The 23,081-nt window shown below is 38.0% G+C and overlaps 1 protein-coding gene across 6 annotated transcripts in view; it reads left to right on the top strand.

Moving 5' to 3' along the window:
* Positions 1 to 23,081, top strand: part of FN1 (fibronectin 1) — an 84,319-nt gene that overhangs the window by 60,242 nt on the left and 996 nt on the right. Inside the window, exons 28-44 of one of the 6 annotated variants that reach the window (XM_036757395.1) lie at positions 460 to 576; positions 1,038 to 1,202; positions 1,700 to 1,855; positions 3,223 to 3,336; positions 4,218 to 4,487; positions 5,776 to 5,963; positions 7,227 to 7,314; positions 8,194 to 8,370; positions 9,516 to 9,605; positions 10,127 to 10,306; positions 12,246 to 12,335; positions 13,253 to 13,713; positions 15,296 to 15,434; positions 17,196 to 17,360; positions 19,769 to 19,894; positions 20,411 to 20,517; positions 22,006 to 22,116. In XM_036757395.1, the coding sequence (XP_036613290.1) occupies positions 460 to 576; positions 1,038 to 1,202; positions 1,700 to 1,855; positions 3,223 to 3,336; positions 4,218 to 4,487; positions 5,776 to 5,963; positions 7,227 to 7,314; positions 8,194 to 8,370; positions 9,516 to 9,605; positions 10,127 to 10,306; positions 12,246 to 12,335; positions 13,253 to 13,713; positions 15,296 to 15,434; positions 17,196 to 17,360; positions 19,769 to 19,894; positions 20,411 to 20,517; positions 22,006 to 22,116 (2,744 nt within the window). The remainder of the gene's footprint in view (positions 1 to 459; positions 577 to 1,037; positions 1,203 to 1,699; positions 1,856 to 3,222; positions 3,337 to 4,217; positions 4,488 to 5,775; positions 5,964 to 7,226; positions 7,315 to 8,193; positions 8,371 to 9,515; positions 9,606 to 10,126; positions 10,307 to 12,245; positions 12,336 to 13,252; positions 13,714 to 15,295; positions 15,435 to 17,195; positions 17,361 to 19,768; positions 19,895 to 20,410; positions 20,518 to 22,005; positions 22,117 to 23,081) is intronic. The other 5 variants (XM_036757396.1, XM_036757397.1, XM_036757392.1 and 2 more) reach the window with 5 other exon arrangements.

Below are 23,081 nucleotides of genomic sequence, written 5' to 3' on the forward strand. Positions count from 1 at the left end.
CCCTATATTATGTGGTATCTTCTATGAGGTGGGTTTTTGTCTTATATGCCTCAGCTTGTTTGACAAATGGTAGAGATGGGGAGTAGAGTTAGGAAACTGTTTGTATCATCCCAAGAAGTTTATAGAGTGAATTTTTATTTAGGTATTTATGCGTACAAACAATACCTGTAGTTTTACTTAAAATTGAAGTCTGAATGGGAAATGTGCTCTGTTTTTAAGTTGCCCTTAAGAATAGTTCTTTTCATAGATTTAAATTCTGTGAGAGTTTACACATTTGTTTTATCACACCTTTAGTAGATTACCTGACTCTGAATTCATTTTCACTCATGCATCCACGTGTAAGATTTCTGAAAAATGTATGTTGGGGTTGTCATTAAAGTATTTGCAAACTTGCATATGATAAATCTCAGTATTACTTGAAACTAATAGAAATGGAACTTTTTTCCAATTATTTCTCAGTTTCTGATGTTCCAAGGGACCTTGAAGTTATTGCTACTACCCCAACTAGCCTGCTTATTAGTTGGGATGCACCTGCGGTAACTGTCAGATATTACAGAATCACCTATGGTGAAACAGGTAAGATTACAAAATAGCATCCACTTCATTCATACTTAGGATAAGAATTATGATCCAAGGCTCTTCCACTCCCTAACCTAAGCTCAATGCTAGAGTTCTAAACCTTAAAATCCTTGCCAGCTTCCTTAGTTTCTCCATTAGTTGAAATGAGCTATAATTACCTGGGCAGCGAGGCAGCACAGTGGATAGAACGCTGGACCTGGAGTCGGGAAGACCTGAGTTCAAATCTGGCCTTAGTGTGACACTGGGCAAGTCACTTAACCTCTGTCTGCCTCAGTTTCCCCATCTGTAAAATGAGCTGTGGAAGGAAATGGCAAAGCACTCTAGTATCTTTGCTAAGAAAACCCCTCTTTAAAAGTGAACGAGTAAAGTACACTTCAGTTTTCTTTCTTTGAAATATTTATCCATCAGATTTTCATCCCTAACATATCCTATTGTATTCTACCACTTTGTTTCTACAGGAGAAAATAGCCCTGTGCAGGAGTTCACTGTGCCTGGTACCAAATCTACAGCCACCATCACTGGCCTTAAGCCTGGAGTAGATTATACCATCACTGTGTATGCAGTAACCGGTCGTGGAGACAGTCCAGCCAGCAGCAAACCCGTGACCATTTCATACCGAACAGGTAGGTGCAAGCAGTTCTAGGGCTGCTGCAGATTGATTTCTATGGATGATAGTTCCAGTTTTCCTTTTAATCTCATTTTCTCCTAAGCCATCGAGCCGAGAGCCACTCTGCTAACTTTTTTGAGAAGTAAAGCCAATCCATAATTAGTCCCAACAGCATTAAAACCAAAGTTAGATGAGAGGAATGAGTACCTTGAAGGTCAATGTAAATAAGGCAGGAGAATATCTATTTTGAATGTGCTTTGTGTGTAGATCACATTTCTACCAGAAAAAAAAATTCTGGTTTAATGCAATAATTTCTTGAACTCCAAGGTCAGCTGTTCACAAATAACCTGAACTTTCTGCCATCTTTTCTCTAAGTGGCCTAAGGAAAGGAAATGGCCCACAGCTGAGCAAGAGTCATTAGATCAAGGCATTATGAGGATTATGGTGCCAAGGTACAAATTCACCTTGTCCTCTTATTGGCTTTCCTGACTTGTCTTTGTTTTTTTTTCCTAGAAATTGATAAGCCATCCCAAATGCAGGTGACTGATGTGCAGGATAACAGCATCAGTGTGAGGTGGCTGCCTTCAAATTCCCCAGTTACTGGTTACAGAGTGACCACTGCTCCCAAAAATGGCCCCGGACCATCGAAAACGAAAATGACAGGCCCAGGTAAGAGCAGTCTCAATTTCTCATTCAGCGAGGTAAATATAGGAGAGTCAGTCCTTATTATTTCCTTAAAATAAATGACTGTCGTTAATTCAATTAAATTGGACCTACATTTATTGGGCAATTACCACGTGCAAAGTTTTGTGGTAGGCATTGAAGAATACAGAGATACAGTCTCTTCTTTCTAGATACATAGAATTATAAGATTTAGACTTGGAGGGAACCTTAGGGATTATCCTGTTCAACCCCCTTATTTTACAGGTAAAGAAACTAAAGCCTACCTAGGTGATGCCCAAGGTCGCACAGAAGGGAGGTAGCAGAGTTGTGATTGGACCTAGATCTTCGGACTCTAAATCTAGGTCTTTCACACTGCAGTGTGCTATCATATAACTGAGTATGTTCATTCATGAGCGTAAAGTTCATACTTCTAGCCTTCCTACTCCACAATGATGGTGTGAGGATGCTGCATGTATTACTTTTTCCATGTGGATAATTCATTTTAGGCATATAAACATCTTTAACAGTATACGATACACTTAGGAGATTGACAAGACCTCCACACCAAGAGCAAAGGGAACTATTCCTCAGGAAAATATACACTCCTCTCCTAATAAAATCTATGTTTTTTTGGGGGTAGGGAGGGAGTACATCTTTGCCTTTTGTCTTTGTACTTCCTGCACCTGATAAATACTTAATGCTGTCTAGATTGAATTAGCCAACTTTCTTAACCCTGGCCAGAATACCTCAGCCCTATATTTATGTGCTCTGGATGGCTCAGTGGATAGAACACTAGGCCTGGAGTCTGGAAGACCCTGAACTCAAATCTGGCCTCATACATTTACTAGGTGTGTGACCCTGGGCAAGTCACTTAATCCTGTTTGCCTCAGTTTCCTCATCTGTAAAATGAGCTGGAGAAGGAAATAGCAAATCATTCCAGTATCTGGCAAGAATATCCTAAATGGGGTCATGAAGAGTCAGACACAATTCAACAACATATTTATGTGCTATATCAAATCAGGACCTGAAGAGACCATCTAGAAAGTTAGATCAGTGCTCATTATTTAAAAGTTAATTAGGTTCTCACCTTCCTCAACTGGTCTAACAATTAACTATTAGACATAATTCTCTAATAATATATGCATATAGCAATGGGGTTAAGAAATGAAAATGCTTGTTCTGGGAAGGACAGTGCCAAACACCCACTGAATGATGGGACCACATAGGACAACTGTCCCCTTTTTTTCTCTTTGATGCCAGATTTTCCTGCTCTCTCTGTCTGGAGTGTCGGTATTTGTTAAAGTAGACACTTATGTTATGTCTCACAATACATTACTTACATATGAGTCTTGCGTTAACTTTTTTTTTTTCAGATCAAACAGAAATGACCATTGAGGGACTACAGCCCACAGTGGAGTATGTGGTTAGCGTCTATGCTCAGAATCAAAATGGAGAGAGTCAGCCTCTGGTTCAGACAGCAGTCACGAGTATGTATCTTACTTGTTTTTCAATTTCAAAGGTAAAATTCTGTCTTTAGGTATCCAAACGCCCCATGCATATCTCTGCTGCTAGAACAGCCATCTGCTGGTTCACATCTTCAGCCAGTCCCTCAGCAGACAATTTTCCTTTTCAGCGGTGCAATAGTATACTTGTCGGGGAGATATCACCAAACCGCCATACCTAGGTGCTATGCTTCAGATTCCTTTTGCTCAGATGGCCTTGGCAGAATGTGATTTGGCTTTAGCAAATCTACAATTTTTTTTCCAGGACCTCATTTTCTATGTCTGGATGGTAAAAATTGAATGTATGTGCTCCTCCCTCCATTTAGTGGTAAAATATAGTAAATTTAGTAGTGAAAGGTGAAGTATGTGTCAGACAATGTCATTGAAAATACCCAATAGAGGAGGGTAAAGAACAGATGTTGGAGAAATATGTATAAGAGTCTAAAACTCACTTTGGAAATCATCTTTACCATCCTCAAGGCATGGAAAAAGTTGGTCTATAAAACTAACATCACATTGCAAAAAAGAAAGAATGAAATAAGAATTATTACTTTGGAATTACGTAGATACATAAAACCCCAATTGTGGGTACATTTTGCAGGGTGTCTGGGTTTCTCATCCATTTGCACCTGGCTTTTGTTTTAGTTTTAAAGGATAACAATTATTTTTATTTTTTAAATCAGAAAAAAAGGATTTAATCTTTTCAGAAACTGTTGAATAATATTCCATTTAATTAATAGTGGTTTGCTTGATTGGAGTTAATTTGTAAAAGGAAATGGTATCTGCAGAACTGCTTTGCATGTTATAAAATGCTTATTTCCCTACTTGCTTTTCCCGTAACCTCTCACCATTAATTTGCCTAACAGACATTGATCGCCCTAAAGGACTGGCATTCACTGATGTGGATGTCGATTCCATCAAAATTGCTTGGGAAAGCCCACAGGGGCAAGTTTCCAGGTATAGGGTGACCTACTCAAGCCCTGAGGATGGAATCCATGAGCTATTTCCCGCCCCTGATGGTGAAGAAGACACAGCAGAACTGCAGGGCCTCAGGCCGGGGTCTGAGTACACAGTCAGTGTTGTTGCCTTGCACGATGATATGGAGAGCCAGCCCCTGATTGGAACCCAGTCCACAGGTATACCTTTCATTGTACCACTCAGGTGGTCATGGGAACAGTGGCTTTATGCCCTGCTAAGTGAAAGATACTGCCGTAAATTATGGGTACCCATCTCAGGATTTAAAAAATAAATTTTTTTTTAAAAATCCTTCAAGAACAGGAATTGAATGTTCCTCTTTGGAGAAGTAAATTGTGGCCTCCTAGGATGCTTAGGTGAGGTCAAAGACAAATAGGCTTGATACAAGGAAATCTCAGAAATGCATGGCTTGTGCACAAGACCAGGAGCTAAAAGCAGCAGACTAGAAATTGGTGCTTTGCTTCAAGCTAAAATATGTGGATTATTTCCTAAATCATGTTTCCTTGTGGTTTGCCTTCACTGTGTTTGTAAAGGCCTGGCATCATATCTGCTTACTGTTTTCCTTTTTTAAAAAATAATACCTGACAACAGCATCTTTCTGAGACAAGAAGGGTAAGTTTGGGGTTTGTTTGGTTTTTTTCAGTTAGTAATCTGCTGGGTGTTTGATCACTTAATCTCCTTAAAGGAGCATTGATTATATTCATACAAAGTTAAAACATATAAAGTAAAAATTTTCTGGAAGTTGTTGGAAACATGGTTATTTTCAGTGAACAATCTGTACCTTTCTGCTTTGTGAACATAGAAACAGAGAAGGCTTGTAGATATGGTCTTGAGGTGCTGTGAACATTTGAGCGGTATTGAATTGGCCCCTGTCTGGAGTCAATCTAACTAGCTTGGATTACACCATAGATAATGCTCCAAAGTTAGCCGCGAACTCTCCATAACAAATAGAAACCTTAAATGTTCTTATGTATTTAATTAAAAATGTGGGGAATGACTCCATGACTGATTCATTATCTTTGCCCACTAGTGCAAAAAAGAAATGGAGGGGGAATATTGGCCCCTAAACCAATTTGCTTGACAGATACATGAATTGTAAGATGCATCAAGTTTCTCTTAGAGCAAATAATTTATGAGAAACAGAACCCAGTGACCAGCACCCAAGACTTTTTTAACGGGGCTGACAGTTATCCTTGATACTAAGATTCAGTGGAGATGGAAAGAAAAATCACTTGTGCTCCAAAATGCCCTTTTCTCATGGTCTCTCTCATTCACAAAATTTACACGTCCTTCTCTGGCAAAAAGCCCCAACAATTTCACGAGAATGCTGTTACCTCAGGGCTGCTTTATGCTTTTCACAGATCAATCCATTTTGCTTCCTTGAATGCTTATGACTGCCCATCCCCTGGTTTCTGCAAGGTAACCTCTAACTAATGACCATCTTGACAGCTATTCCTTCACCAACCAACCTGAAGTTCACTCAGGTTACTCCAACCAGCTTGACAGCACAATGGACAGCACCCAATGTTCAACTGACTGGATACAGAGTGCGAGTGACGCCCAAGGAGAAGACAGGACCAATGAAGGAAATCAACCTTTCTCCAGATAGCACCTCAGTTGTGGTGTCAGGACTAATGGTAACTCATGTTGTTATCTCTTCTTGAGAGTAAAAAAAAGTTAAGGCCAAGTCTTAATCCAGTTCAGGACATACCAAAGAAGTAGGAATTAAATTTTATGATAAAACTAGAACTGCATTACATACTGTCTTCAGATGAAGGATATTTCCTACATGCATTCATTCTTTTTAATTGTTATCCTATATTTCTATACCAATCACCTCTGAACCTTCTCATGGCATAAAACAGTTTGAGCAAAACTTACTGATCCCTAATAAGAACGTATGATAGCTATGCAAGATTCCATATGCATCATCTCGTAGTCCTTTACTTATGTTGGGAAGTATTATATACTTAACTGCAGTTTATACTGAGTAAGATTTCTTCAGGAGAACATTAGCTTTTCCAGCCATATCTGGGATATCGAGCTGAAGATAACAGAGAATCTTGGATTACTGGCTTTTCAATTGAACTGATTCTCTTCCCCACCTATTCCCTCACACACATTATCTCTGAAAAGATGGGAGAGCCAGCCTTTAATTATATTCATGGGCTAAATGCAGATATTCTTATGATGAATTTTAGAACTTTGCCTCAAAAAAAGAACACACTTTGGGATGACTAGTATGTAGCCATCGGCCACAATGGCAGAGTGAGTGATGTCTTATTGGCACTCATATGCCTCTCCCCTGCCCCCATTAAAACTTCCCCTCTCTATAGAAACTGCCACAAAGATACTACTTTGCCAGTAGCGATCACAGAGTTCCAAGGAAAGGGTGTTCTTATGGAACCTGACTTTAGTCATTTCAAGGAGAGAATCAAGGAAAGACAGGCAAGAGAAGGTATTTTCCCTACCCTGCCATACCCAGGACCATCCACTGCTGGTGCCCTCTAGATCATGAACTGTGTATTATCACATGTCTCTATGGCCAGCATTTCAAGTGTATGTCTCAAATATTTTTTCAAAAAACGTTTATGGTATGAGTATAGAAGTTACTACTCATTTGTGCTTAACCCTAGAGATGATTTCTTTATATAAGATGTTAGTGGAGAAATTGCCCTGATTGTCATGGAACTAAAAGCAAAGCCCAGAGTCAAAGGTTGCATTGTATAGCTCACCTAACACTATTGCCCTGCTTATTGGAGCCCTAGTCTATATTTAGTCATCTCTTCAAAGACTATAGATTTTCATTTGTTTTATTTTGTTTTCCAAAGATTACATTGTTAATACCGTGATATTCCTGTGATTTTCTGTCAACGTTCCTGTGATTTCCTTATTTGTAGGTGGCAACTAAATATGAAGTCAGCGTCTATGCTCTTAAGGATACTCTGACCAGCAGGCCAGCACAGGGTGTAGTTACTACTTTGGAGAGTGAGTAATTCAAGCTTTCCTGTATTCGTGACTATATAAGCAGAACAAAGAAATGAAAAATAACACCTAAGTCTGTAGGGACATGATATTTGACTGTGGGGGAGATGCAGGCCTTCCTTAAAAATAAATTTGTTTTGAGGATGTTACTTTTTCCCAACATCCTACCTCCCCCCAAAAAAAGAACTCATTGGCATATATAGTAAAATCTCCTGATAATGTCACAGGACACTGCCAGAACTTCTCTCACAGGATACTTATTATAAGAGACTTTTGTTTTAGTAATATGCTGGTTGGGGTGGAGGTGGGGGGTGTTGGTAACAATGGGCATGGAGAAACAGAGATGTTTTAATCCCTGGCATATCCAAAAATACAAGTGCGTGATTTCGTTTCTATTGACAGCTCTAATAATAACTAGCTTTGAGACCTTAGGCACAAGGAATTGTACCCCCACTATGGCTCCATTTTTTCATCTGTATAAAGGGGTCAACTACTTATTTCAAAGGATTGTTAGGAGAATCAAATGACTTAGAAGATGTGTGGCATTTTGAAAAAAGTAAAAGTGGTATACCAATGTATGATATTATTAACATTAATAACTATTCATTATTCTCTTGGGTATAGCATTAATAATAATAGAATACTGTCATAATAGCAAGACTCAGAAATGCTGATGTTAATTTCCCAAATCATTTCCCTTTTAGAATGACTAGATATCAACATCACAATCATAAGAGGCCAACATTATACTACTAAAATCTAGCCTTTGTAATATTTTAATTGCATATATTAAGGAATAATTTGTTTTAAAAAACAACTCCAAGTCATCATTTCTGTGGATACAACAGCCACTAACAACCCATATACTTTGATGTTGTCCAGATGTCAGTCCTCCACGTAGGGCCCGTGTGACAGATGCCACAGAGACCACCATCACCATCAACTGGAGAACCAAAACAGAGACTATCACAGGCTTCCAGGTGGATGCTATCCCATCCAATGGTCAGAGTCCTGTTCAGAGAACCATCAGCCCTGATGTCAGAAGCTATACCATCACTGGTGAGAACTGAGGGCTCTTGCTTTTCTCTGCTTAAAAAAAAGATAACCTAAGAAAAAGCTTATTTGGGAAACAGAAGAGACTTTATGGATTTTTCCATGGTTCTAAATCTGATCTACAAGATGCTTCTTCAAGATGGAGTTTCCTAGGTAGCCAAGTATTTGTCAAACTGGGAAAGTAGGAAAGTGGTTTTAGTCTCTGGTTTTTCTAATCCATAAGGCACTGGCATTATTTGTAACCAATACTATTCTGAGAGGCAGCCTAGACTTAGCCTGAGGCATTGGCTGTGTGACCCTCCACAATCACTTAACTTCTAAATGCCATAGATAATTTTCTAATACTATAAGTTTGCGGAGCAATTGATGACCGGCATTGTATAAGAAATCCCCTCACTAGGATTCCCTGAGCCAGTGAAAATCATAGTTCTGGACCAAAAGATGCTGATTCTATTTCATTGTTGTCTTTAGAATAATTAGCTCATAATTCAATTATTTTCTTCATTATGGGCTTCTTTTCCATTCTTGCCACAAAAGCATGCCCTCCAAAAGACTGGTTTCTTGTAATATTGATCAGAAGAAGGGAACTAAATCTCAAGTTTAGGATATTTTCCAACCTCATCCCTTCCTTCTAAGGCACTAGGTATAAACGAGCTAATTGCAGACATGTAGCTCTTAACACTACCTTTAGTGGTCAGGATTAATAGAGTTGACCGTACAAATAAGGACATGAAACTTAAAAACAAGAGAGCAAACATCTCTTCAGAGAAAGCTGAGGAAGTGAGGTCACTTCCAGCTCTAAAATTCTGATTGTTTCTATGGGGAAAAAAATCACTTCAGTATTAACCTTGTCAAGGATCTCCTAAAGTGAGATTTTGGTTTTTATTTTTCCTGTTTGAGAGGGATTATCAGCTTATATCCCCAGTGAGGTTCTTTGCATTTGTTATTTCCTTTCAGAATATAAAAAATCTCTTAGCCTCTAATAATTTATATAAATAATTCCAACCCAATTGCCCAACTTAAAATGGACCTGCCACGTGATTATTTACTTGTTTAAGGAAAAGAGAATGACAGAATCCGTATAATCAAAGGAAGTTTTGTTCTTTATTATAATGTAAGAATAGAGACATTTTTAAAAATTCTGTTTCTAGGTTTACAACCAGGCACTGATTACAAGATCTATCTCTACACCCTAAATGACAATGCTCGAAGCTCACCCGTGGTGATTGATGCTTCAACTGGTAAGAATCTTTTTTAAACATAGAACGATCCCTTGTTTTGCATTGAACTTTAAACAATGAAGCCATATATGCATACATCTATAGTTATCTACATGTATAATTAATTAACCATAATATGGCCGTAACAGCTTGTTACTCCTTCTATGTACACTTCTGATCTTTGGCTGTTCATCCATCTCTATCTTAGAGAATATATTTTCTTTTATCATATTCACAGTTACCATGAAAGCTATTCCTCTGGTTCAATTTTCTTCTGGTTCAAAACTTCTTGTACTTTTCCCGTTTGTTTTTATGTACTAACTAAATAATGTGAACTTTAGTGGTGGTTGTACTGAGAGAGTGGATAACTTTTTGTATTTTTTATTATTATGTATATTTTATTTCCTTAATTATTTATGGAAAATTCCAATATCAGTCCCTTGATTAGGGTTAGATAAATGGATATGGGAAGATCTGAAGATGACTAAATTTTCATTCAAAGGCTATTCATTTTTTTTCATTCCAACTTTGATTCCTTTCAGCTGTTGACGCACCATCCAACCTGCGGTTCCTCACAACCACACCTAATTCACTGCTGGTGGCATGGCAGCCACCCCGAGCTCGGATCACCGGCTACATCATCAAGTATGAGAAACCTGGGTCACCTCCCCGAGAGGTGGTCCCTCGCCCTCGTCCTGGGGTCACAGAGGCCACTATCACTGGTATGTCTCTTCTCCAGTGGGGATTTTGTGCCTCACTCCCCAAGACCCTTCACACAGATAGCAAACTTTTAAGCATTTCCTTGCAGACATGCTACAGAGGGACCTTTAGTGGCATTATCCTTCTGGGACATTGATGATGGAAACTACAGGGTACAGAGGTCACTATCTGGTGTCTTCTAACAGTATTCCACATCTAATCACAAGAGCAGTTCTAGAGACTAATGCCACTTTTCTACACTGTGCCAAAAAGTGATGAGTTAAGTAAAAAGCTACCATGTAACTGGCGTCGAAATGGCAACAATTTGGCCTTTTTTCAAAGCAAATAGTAGTAACCTAAAACCAGTCTTTTTAATCCGAGATGAAGGGATTTTCACTTTTGACTAGCTTAATATCCTCAGGTTGTTATAAAAGATCAAACTAAATGATCTCTCTAATCCCTCCAAGCATTAAGTTTCCAAGGATAATTATGGTAAAACATAGATATGTTACCCAGAAAATTATTTCAATACCTACCCACAAAACATCCTTCCTCCTTGACCTAGTGATCTAACATGACTACTGAAAGACAGATGCCAGGGCCATCACTGTATTTTTTACAATATAGGCATTGGTTCATCTACTTACTCTGCATATATAGTGTATGTATATTTACATGTCTTTTTTCCCATTTTAATGTGCATCCCTTTAGGGTAGAGATTGTGCTGGAAGGAAGGCTGCTTCCTTTGTATCACCAGAGCTTATCACTGTGCCTAGCACGTAGTAAACGTTTAATAAATGTATGTTGACTGACTAACGGGTTTCAAATAATTAAGGCATAGTGGCCCACACAAATATCAGTTTGTGGCCATGATGAGAATGGTTTTCTGGATGCCCAATGTGCTCTATTTTAAAACCTCTGGGTGAAGTGAACTGAAATACAGAGAAGGAATATATCATACACTCTCTACAATGTTGAAGTTCTTATTACATTCTGATTTGAGTATTATCTTTGATAGTAAAGATCATTAGGTATTAATCAATGGGACTCAAAATTGAGGCTCTGCACATTGAGAAAACTGGCTGAGCATTCAGAGTAGCATTGCAATGGATTTTTCCCATATCCCAAACACCAATATTGGGAGATGGTCTGATGTAAGTTAATCAGGTCTTTTGTTAAATGTAAGATCACAGATCTAAAGCTAGAAGGAATCTTAGAAGCCATGTAGTCTAACCCTGTCATTTTTTTCTTTTATATATGAAGAAACTGATGCCAAGGGAAATTAAAATAGTAATTGGAAGCAGTCAAGTCTGAAGTAGTGAAAGATCTGGTATTCTCTCAACTGTACCATGTATTATTGACAAACCAAAAACTAATGACCCCATTAGAATCCTTTACATTTCTTACAATTAAGTCTTCTCATTTCTACAGAGATTATTCAAGAACTTCTGTGAAGTTCAGGTTTTATCTTTTTGAACAAGCACTATTATTTTTTCCCCTGAATTCGAGGAGGCAAACATGTCCCATGGAAAAGAAATATGCCAAGATGGCTTGATATTCTTCCAAGCAGAAGCATTAAAGTAATATTTCACTAACATTTATTTTGGAAACAACTTCTGTGTTCTATAGGACATTCACTATACCAGGTGTTTTACAAAAGAAATGTGTTATAGTTCTTGTCATTGAGGAATTGACAGTCTGGATAGCGTTATCATCTAACTAGAGAGGTCTAGCCTTCCCCATCATGGCCTGATCAAGTTGGATAATAAATGTAGAGCATTGGATAACCTAACCCCCAAGTAAAAGTTAGCTGTTATTATCATTACTGTGTGTCACTGAGTGCATAAGCCTGCCTGACTCCATTTGAAATTCCTATGGTAAAGTAGATACAACACCAGAAGGTTTATTTTCAGGAAACTTTTTTGAGAAGGAGATAACCTGATTGTTTTGTTCTTCCACCAGGTCTGGAACCAGGTACTGAGTATACCATCTATGTCATTGCCTTGAAGAACAATCAAAAGAGTGAACCATTGATTGGAAGAAAAAAGACAGGTAAAGAATGCATTGGTTGTCAAGAGAAATTCTAACCAAGACTAAAAGTGAATGATCATGTTGGCAGTATGAAAAGACCGCATCTAACTTACTATTTTTTAACAGCATAACTTTGATCTCTTTTTCCCTCTCAGTAACAGCAATTGTTCAACATATATTACAGCTCTTTTTTCCCCTTTTACAGCAGGAAGTATAAAAGAATTTGGTGTTGACTGTAAAAACAAATTCAAACAAAATTTCCTAAGTAGCTGGGTTCTTTAAAGCCCACTGTCAAATTTTTAAATGTTAAAGAAATGGATAAAGATACTGCCAAATCTTTATTCTTTTTTCCCCTCTGAAGCCCTAGTTATTGGAGAATGTTGGATTTTCTAGTTTGTTTTCTGTGAACAAAATGTTTCATTTATGTTTAACTGAGAATTTTTTTCTTTTTTTAGAAGCTGACTTAAACATATATTTACCTAGTTTACTATTTGAATCCTTGGAAGACCATGTGATTCAATAAGCTAAACTTCCCTAATTCTCATCTATCATATATTGGCATGAATAGCCTGATATTACATCTTTTCAGATGTACTTCTCAAATAGAAAAAAAAATATGATGCATATTATAGTCCCATTCATTATGTTTGTAAATTTGAGAAGAGGTAACTTCTTTGGGGTGCAGGGGCTCATAGCTTTGTCTAAGTGGTATGAAAATTCATACTAACGCTTTTTCTTTCTAAGCTATAAAGAAACTTTTGGGGAAATCATAAAGATTTCTCCCTGGAAAAGTGTGCTGTGATTCTGAAAGTTGCTAATTTATGAGTGGCTTTGAGCAGATTGGAAAATAGTTTATAATTATTGCTTGATTTGATAATGATTAATGCTGCTTTTTTCGGGAGCTTGATATGCTTTGCTTCTAACCTCTCTTTGGCTAGATGAGCTTCCCCAACTGGTAACCCTTCCACACCCTAATGGACCAGAGATCTTGGATGTTCCCTCCACAGTTCAAAAGACCCCTTTCATCACAAATCCTGGGTATGACAATGGAAATGGTATACAGCTTCCAGGCACTACCGGCCAGCAACCTAGTGTTGGGCAACAAATGATCTTTGAGGAACATGGCTTTAGGCGGACTACACCACCCACAGCAGCAACCCCCATAAGGCATAGGCCAAGACCATTCCCACCGAATGTAGATGAGGAGATTCAGATTGCTAACATCCCCAGGGGGGATGCAGATCATCTTCCATATCCTCATGTTCTTGGGCTCAATCCAAATGCCTCTACAGGACAAGAAGCTCTCTCTCAGACTACCATCTCTTGGACACCATTCCAGGAAAGTTCTGAATATATCATTTCATGCCATCCCATTGGCATCGATGAAGAACCTTTACAGGTAATTGCTTATTCTCTTGTCATTTGCACTGTGAGATTAAAGAAGGCATAAGCCAAGTGATTTAGTCATAGCTTAGTTGACTCCTTTGTCATGAGACCTAATTCCAAATGGCTTCATTCCCAAAAGCCTTTGGGAAGATGGCATGGTTAGAATCTGGCTTTTCCCCCATGTCTAATCCCATTGTGTCTTCCCAGCCTTGGACCATTAGTCTTAAATGAAGAGAGGGAATGAAGCCACAATGAGCTGTTCAGCAAGCTAAATTTGTGTAATTCTCATACATCTAGGGGTCTTGATTGACAGACCATTTAAAACCCTATAATTATGCCTGAATTTGCAGTTATTCAAGAATAAGTAAAGTACTATCTCTGCAGCAAGCCCATGCAGGTTCCCATCGAGATGTCTGTGAGAAAGAAATAACAAATCTTGACATCATTCCCATGTGTATTACCAAGGTTATAATGCAGAAGCAGCCAGAGGAGTTTTAGATGTGACTGTTCTGGTACCAAAAACTTCCCTTGCCTATAGCTAGTCTTTCTGGCATCCATTTATATTCTACTCTTGTCCTTTCCCCCAGATAAAAGGATCATTTACCCCCTCAATTTTTCCTAGAATACTTTATCTCCTTTGTCCCATCACTCTGCACTTTGCGTTTGCTGATGTGCGTGTCCTCTCTCCCCAACAGACTATAAGCCCTTTAGGGGCAGAATTATGGTATTTTTGTCTTTGTGCTCCTGCACCACCTCCACCCAGTTCCTAGTGCAGTGCTTTGGACATAGGAGGAGCTTAATAAGTTTTTGTCCAATTTTATTAACTATTTGCTCAAAGTTCACACACTGTGATAGAGTCAAGGCTGTGAGGAAGGGGGCTTGAGAGCATACACAGAAATGTCACAATCCACACTCAATATCATTACCTTTATATGGCCAGGAGACTTGGGACTGTGCTAATGTGGTCTGCCCAAGAGTCTGGTCCTTGTTTGCCATTTTGCTAAACTATGTCTTGGCAGCAGGACCATGGACCCTACTGTCTCTAATATGTTGAAGAGCGATGGTTTAATTCTAAGTAGCTACTTATTGTTTCCCCTGTTAAATGTGAGCTCTTCAAGAACAGGGCCTGGACTGTCTTTTGCCTTTCTTTATGTTCTCAACACTTAGCACAGTATCTGGGACACCTAATAAATGTTTATTGATTGACTGGCTAACTATGTGAAATAGATTTTTGGCAAAGAACCCTGGTGAGGCAAAAGGAAGAGACTTGATGGGAGGTTGGCCCAAAAGATAGCAGGTTCCAATAGAGACCATACCAATTCTAGAGTCGGAAGACCTCAGTTCAAATTCTGCCTCTGATGTTTACTATCTTGGTGACCATGGGAAAGTGACTTAACTTTCCTGGGCCTCAGTTTCAAGCAGGTTGAACTAACTGGCCTTTAAGATCCCACTAGAGACCTATGATGCCATGACCTCATTCCACCCCCTTCTTCTCGTTTGTGTTGTGAGGGTTGAACAACTGTTCCTTAGGAAAGGCCATGTCTATTCCTTACTATAACGCTTCTCCCCCACCTTGGATTTACTGATGATTACAGTTCAGAGTTCCTGGAACTTCAGCTAGTGCCACACTGACCGGCCTTACCAGAGGGGCTACCTACAACATCATAGTAGAGGCACTGAAAAACCAGAGAAGACACAAAGTTCGGGAAGAGATGGTCACAGTGGGCAACTCTGGTATGTTCAGATTTCCAACACGTGGGCAGTGTCCTTTCCTTTGATCGATACCAGAGAAGTTCTTTCAAATTTTTTTAAATCCTTTTGAGTACGAATGGATTAGGTTGAATTGGGATGAAGAACTTTACCTTTGGAGTGGATAAATCCACTTTAGTTTGATTAATTTTTTACCCTGCAAATATCCTCTTTAGGAACACATACATGTATAAAAGATCAATTCTAAGATACCTTCCTTTTAGGAGGTCTGAAGTTACCTACAGGATGCTTCCCTCCTTTTTAGAAGTGAGAGTCTAATAATTTCCTGTGATGGAACAGATCTGAAATATTTGTGCCTGGTACAAAATGCAGTGCACTCCTTTCTCTCAAAAGCATGCTGTTTTCTTTTAGGACAGTTTTATTTCTGTTCTGATTATATCAGCAAGACTATCCCAGTTAGCTGCTGATGGATTCAGCACTTCTCTGAATTACCCCCTAATCTCTCTTTTAACAAACTGGTTATATCAAAGCCTCTCTTGGCAGCAGAATACTAGATATGAGGCCAGGAATATTCAGAATGAAGAATCCCGAATCTTCTAATCATTAGGATTTTCTGTATTGTACAACTGAGAATATTAAGTAACAGATCCCTCCAGGTTTACTGAGGACCAGTTTGGTTTCTATGCCGTACTCCATTTCCTCATCTAATGAATGAGGGTACTGCTTTAGAAGTCATTCATACTCCCTATGAATTAAATTGTTGAATATTTATGAAAAGCAAATTACAAATTTTGTGTGTATAGTTTATCTGAAGAGTATGCATAATACTTATCTAATGCCTAATATTTATTCCCAGTAGAATTGTCGTTGGAAAAAAGTTTCCAGCTAATATAAAGGCCTCTTGACTACTGTGATGGGCCTATCATTTTCTGAGATTAGTTCCTCCAACTATGAACATGAAGGAATTTTAACTCCTAGCTATTTTCAGAAAATTGGAGTCATTGTTGATAGTCCCAGATTACCTCAGTTCTTTTTCCAGTTTCTTCAACCCAGTAGCCACAACTTGGGTTCCAGCCAACTTTTCCTGGCTTTGAGAACTTTCCGACTTTCTAGCTTATGCCAAAAACTCATTTTTTCCCCACAGTGATGTCTTTTTAAATACTAGGCACTTCAAATAACCATTGCCTTTTGATTCATTCCTTATGAAAAGAGCCATAGCAGCCCCAATTTGAATCTAAAATCATAGTAAGTTTGTTTCATATTTAGTAGAGAATAACTTGGAATATATTTTTGTTTGCATCCATCACTTTAGCTTAAGCTTTTAAGGAGATTCGGAACTGGGCCAACAACCAGATTCAAATGTTATTACTTTTGCCTGAGTTTCTCAGATTCCATTTCCTTTTATTTGGGGCAGCTTCTTTTGTTAGCTGCCATAGTATTAAAGGTCTCAATAGTGTTCCTATCATGATTTACCCAAAATGCAGACTTGTCATGCTGCAGATATAATTTTACTAAAATATGTTCTATTCTACATTTTCCCACCTGGTCATTCAAATTTGTGGCCACTAGAAATGGAAAGGTATTACGTCTTCTTTGGAAAAACTGTCAGTGCTTATCTATGTCAAATCTAAAGAACATTATTGGAAGGTAATATTGCATTAGAAGCAAGAGTAAAAACTAATAGGTACTATTCAGATTGTAGTGCTTGATTAAGCATTAATTCTCCAGTCGTTTGAAAAATACTCATAACTCATCTCTTTTTATCCCCCTTTTCTTCCTGAACAGTTAATGAAGGATTGACCCAACCTACAGATGACACATGTTTTGATCCATTCACTGTCTCTCACTATTCCATCGGAGAGGAATGGGAGCGATTATCTGACTCTGGCTTTAAACTCTGGTGCCAATGCTTAGGTTTTGGCAGCGGTCATTTCAGATGTGATTCATCTAGTGAGTAGCTTGCTTTGTCCATCCATTCATCCATCTATCTATCCATTCATCCATTCCTACAGATTTCATGCATTAGCACTAATGGGCCAAGCAAGCATGTTTGGCAAACATTGGCAGTTCCAAACATGGGCAAACAAAATTGCTCAAAGCAATATTTTGCATCATTAAAGAATGATGGGAAATACTGCTTGCCGAATACTGCAGTAAATTGAGGGGTCACACTTGGATGTCATTATTTATCAGAGATTAGTGGTAATGATCATAATGGTTTTTTTTCTCCTCCTGATACATAAACAATTAAAGGAGTTTGACTTGATTAACAACACTAATGGAAGAGAGAATAATTTATAGAGTTGTTTATTATGACAGAGTCTTTTACTTAGTGGGGTTCATTTGATTCTCATAATAACTTTATAAGGTAAGGGAGTACAAGTGTGAAGGTTGAAAGAGATTGAGAGATGTAGCTATCACTTAAGATAATTATATCAGAACCATTTGAGGCTGGCGTCAGGATTTCCCACGATATTGCTGCTACTTAGATTTTCAGAAGACCTTATCATTGCTGATAAGTGTTTAGTTTTTATACTTGCTTTAATATTTGAAAGATTCCTCTGATGACTTAATAAATAGTCTTTGAGAGTTGTGGTCATCAAAAACTTCATTACTCAGTGATCAGCCAGTTCATGCTCTTTTCAAACTTGGGTAGTCTCGTCTCAGGAAGCCATCATATCTCATGATCTCATATGCAAAGTATCCCTAGTTTGGCATAGTACCTGTCCGACTTAATTTTTCACAATCATAGTCTTGTAGGTCCCAGGATCACCATATAATGGTGCCCCTGCTCCACTGAGGCACTTGAGGGGGACTGTAATAAAGGGTCAATTTTTGTAATTTTTAATTATTATACAGAGTAGGCAAACGTCTGTGAACTGATCAAAATATATGGATGATATCATTCACTCTATAATTGCAAAAAGAACTTGTTTAAAAGCTTACTACATACCATTAGCTACATGTACATCTAAAACATATGTGAGCCAGCTAAGTTTTTTAAATTAGTCTTCACAACATTTTACTTTAATATAAATGAGATGATTTAATCCATATTATCATGGATATTCTGAAAAACAAAAAGTAACATAGCTACAGCTGTTTTATGATGTATAGGTATGAGGAAAACTTGGGAATGTGAAAGTAACTAATTATTTTGTTTAGTTTTTTTAATGCTGTAAATGTTCTACTTTTCAGTTTTGCTACCTAAACCCCTAGGTCTAATGATAGCACGTTCTCAAATCATCTGTTAGCTCCCCTTAAATATTCTTTGATCAAATGCCCTAACTGTTCAATAGTCTCCTCTTAAAAGTTTAAGAATCAGCAGAAAAAAACCTGGAGACAGGAGGACCTGAATTCAAATCTAACCTCAACCACATACTAGCTATGTGACCCTTGGAAGTCACTTAACTCTGTTTGCCTCAGTTTCCTCCTATTGAGGAAATGCGCTGGAGAAGGAAATGGCAAACTACTTCAGTATCTTTGCCAAGAAAACCTCAAATGGGGTCACAAGAAGTCGGACATGACTGAAACGACTCAACAACAAAAATTTAAGGATCGGCAGGGAGGACCTACCAGAGCTAAAAAAAAAGTAAAGAGTCTGTAGTTCTATACTATCTTTTGGACTGTGTTTTGGTATAATATAAGCCTCAGGGGTAAAGGAGCATCTTAGATGTGTTATAATGAAATATATAAAAGAGTACCTCTAAGCATACAGTTTTCAGAATAAGACTTCAATTTGTAGGTGTTACCATTGGATTTTATGTTTCTGTTACACAGGTTTTAAAATTTTTTTCTTTCTTTCCAATTTTGTGAAATAGATTGTAACTTACAGAATCCTGAAAAATACCAGAGCTAACTTTCTTTTTCATTTCATCCAACTTTAACCTGTAGTCATCCCTGGAACTCCTAGAAGAAACATTTGTTCTTGAACCCTGCAAATAGGCACTCAAATGACAATCACTGACTAATGTTTCATTTTTTTTGAACTCCTGATTATGGACTGAAATGGATCCTATCAAATTAAAAATTCATGTATTTTTAAATCCCACAAAATGATGACTTCAGCTAGGTCCCAATTAGTGTAGATAATGAATCCCCTGAAGTGGTGACACATATTTGAATTCACCCTATTTGAAGTTATAATTATGTAAGATGTTGTCATTGATTCCAGCCCAATGGAAATATGCAGCATGAATTCAAATAGTGAGACCACTTCAGGGGATTCATTATTCACAGTAATTGGGACCAAGCTGTAATCAGAATTCCTTATAACTTTGTTTTCCTCCCTGTGATTTCCCCTGTTCTGAGAACCAGTCACAAATAATACTCACCTTTTGTTGCTCACATCTATTCAGAATGGTGCCATGACAATGGCGTGAACTACAAGATTGGCGACAAGTGGGATCGCCAAGGAGAGAATGGACAGATGATGAGCTGCACCTGTCTTGGAAATGGAAAAGGAGAATTCAAGTGTGATCCTCGTACGTAGTAACAGATTGTTTTTAGTGCCATGTTAAGCACTTCCATTTGTCAGAGCTGGGCTATAACTGCCACCACTCTCTCATTCATTGGAAAGATCGGGAACTTTAGGTCTCCTTGGGGGAGGGACTAATAGGTCTGTTAATCTTGTAATTTAAGAAGGGGCAGACAAGCTTCAGAAATGAGAAATGATTTGTGGTTATTATGAGGCTCTTTAAGCCTTTTTAGCACTGAGATCTTTGAACATTATATCTAGTACAATGTTCTATGGAAGCCATGTTTGATTGGTCTTTGTATTCACCTTTTTCAAATGACTTCCAGCTTCCCATCTATTTAATCCCATTTAATTATATGATTCATTTTTCGGAATGTGGTAGTCTCCAAAGGAGCTTAGCCACACGGAAGCCCCATTTCTGGTGGCAAGAAGTCAGTGTTGAATCAGAGTCCAGTGGCCACTGATGAAATGAAAATCTCTGAACTGGGTTTTGCTTATACTTCTGCATTGTTTTTTGAAACAGATGAGGCCACGTGTTATGATGATGGTAAGACATACCACGTAGGGGAACAGTGGCAAAAGGAGTACCTTGGAGCCATCTGCTCTTGCACATGTTTTGGTGGCCAGCAGGTATGTGTGAGCATTGTCTCTAACTACTCAAATAAGAGGTAAGGGAGTATCATGAGGGAGGCAAGAAAATGCTTTCTTCACTCAGTCAAAAAGTATTTCTTGAGCAGCAATAACATGTCTACCCCTGTATTGAGAGCTGTGGACAATACAAAAGATCACTTAGATATGCTGTCTGTCCTCAAGGAGCTTATAATCCAGTTATAATAAAAAAAAATGCAGGAAATAGGATAAAATTTAAAGGTAAGAGGTACAAAAGGAGCTCAGAAATGGAGAGAGAAGCCTAGAATGGACTGGATATCATTATCCTCATGTCTAGTCATAATTACCAAACCTTATTGTTTCCACATCTCTCAAAAACAGGCTCCTCCCTATTCACACAGCCACCAACCTCTTTCAAGCCCTCATTACCCCTAATGCAATAGCTCTCTAGTCTCCCTGCCTCCCTCCCTATCTCCTCACTCCAATCCATCTTCCAAACCACTCAGTGATTTTTCTAATGCTCAGGACTGGTCTTGTTACTCCAACCTCCTTCTTCACAGACCCAAGTGGCTCCCTATTGCCTCCAGGATCAAATAGAAAGCTCCAATTTTAAGGCATTTAAAGCTCTTTACAACCTGGCGCCTTCCTGTCTGCTTACATCTTACTCCCCTCCTCACAACTAGCCCTACTGGCAATTATCCCCTCTTACTAGAATGTACTTCCTTCTCCTCTCCCCTTCTTGCACTCCCTCATTTGCTTCAAGATTCCCTTCCTACATGACACCTTTCCTGATCCCCAAGCTATTTTATTCATTTTGTATATATGTTATGTCTTTGTTTACATATGTACGTGTTGTGTCCCCTGTTAGAATGGAAGCTTCTTGAGAGTAGGATCTGTTTCACATTTGGTTTTATATCCTCAGTGCCTAGCACAGTGCCTTGAAAATAGACAGCACTTAATAAATGTTTGTTGAATTGACTTAAGTTGAATTGCCAAAATTAGCACTGTACGAAGAGTTAACGGATCTGGGTTCTAGTCTGAGCTCTGCCGCAAATTTGCTGCATGTTCTTAAGCAAGTTATATCACCTTTCTAGGGCTCAGTTTCCCTGTTTGTAAAATAAAAAAGTCCCCCAGATGATGTCTCAAAAGTTCCTTCTGTGACCTAGCTGCAAGAGGTTTCTTGAAGGAGGTGAGGCTTGAATTGGAGCCTGAAAAAAAGAGTAGAATTTGAATAGGGAGTAAGGAGAGGGGAGATCATTCTAGGAAGGAGAGAAAGAACACAAACACCCAGGTATTATTGATGATCTGTAAGGCTTCCGCCTGACACACCAAGCTCCTTGTAAGAGGAATAGGAGCACCCATGAAACATTGATATTGAGGTTCCCCGAGAGCCTTAACTTTTTTACATTGGCCCTGAATCCCTGACGGGACCTTGGAGCAGACTTACTGCATCCTGGTAGTATCACCATCCAAAAGCCCCTCTTCACATTGTTCCCTCTGCTTGGACAGGGCTGGCGCTGTGACAACTGCCGCAGGCCTGGGGTAGAGCCGGCACCTGAAGGCTCAGCAGGCCACTCCTACTCTCAGTATTCTCAGAGATATCATCAGAGAACAAATACTGTGAGTATCTACAGACATACAATCCTCAAGCCTTCTCCCCTAGTTAGAGTTTTTGTCTGTATGATTCTTCCCTGTTACTATTACTATTATTTATTATTATTATTACTATTCTATGCTATTTATTGTTTAATTTATTATGTAACTTATATATTACAGTTTATTACTATTATTTACTATTATCATATACTATGTATTATTTTATTATGTTACTATTCTATACATGTTATTACTATTATTTATCATATACTATTTATTTTTTATTATATTATTATATACTATAGTTTATTACTATTAATAACTATCAGTTATTACTATTATTTATCATATGCTATTTATTATTTTATTAAATTACTGTTATATACTTTGGTTTATTACTATTAATAACTATCAGTTATTACTATTATTTATTATATACTATTGATTTTTATTATATTACTATTATATATTATGTTATTACTGTTACTATTTATTATTATATTACTATTGTATGCTATTTATTATTTTACTTATATATACTAGTATATGATTCCTATTACTATTATTTATCATTATTATATTACTATTACATATCAATTCATTATTATATTACTATTATAATTATTACTTAACAGACTAAGTGTTGAAAGGGGGAGGAGTAGAGAAAAGGAGAAAAAGCAAAGCTTTAGAGCATGAAGTCTTGAGATTCACCCCTGGGTATAAAACTTAGTAGTTGCCTGACTGTGGAAAAATCACTCTTCCTCCCTCAGTTTTTGTTCTTCATCTGTGAAATGGGATGATAATTACTTGCACTACTCAACTCACAGGGTAACTCTAAGAAAGTGCTTTGTAAACCTTTGACTATAGCATGTAAGTTATCTGTGACATGACCATGGGCCCTGCCTTTCTATGCTGTAAGCATGCAGAGCCTAGAGCTGCCCCCTACTGGTTTTTGTTTGTATTATTGTTCCTCATAGCCATCACTCTCT

This window comes from Trichosurus vulpecula, chromosome 4, assembly GCF_011100635.1.
Source record: "Trichosurus vulpecula isolate mTriVul1 chromosome 4, mTriVul1.pri, whole genome shotgun sequence".
NCBI classification, from domain to species: domain Eukaryota; kingdom Metazoa; phylum Chordata; class Mammalia; order Diprotodontia; family Phalangeridae; genus Trichosurus; species Trichosurus vulpecula.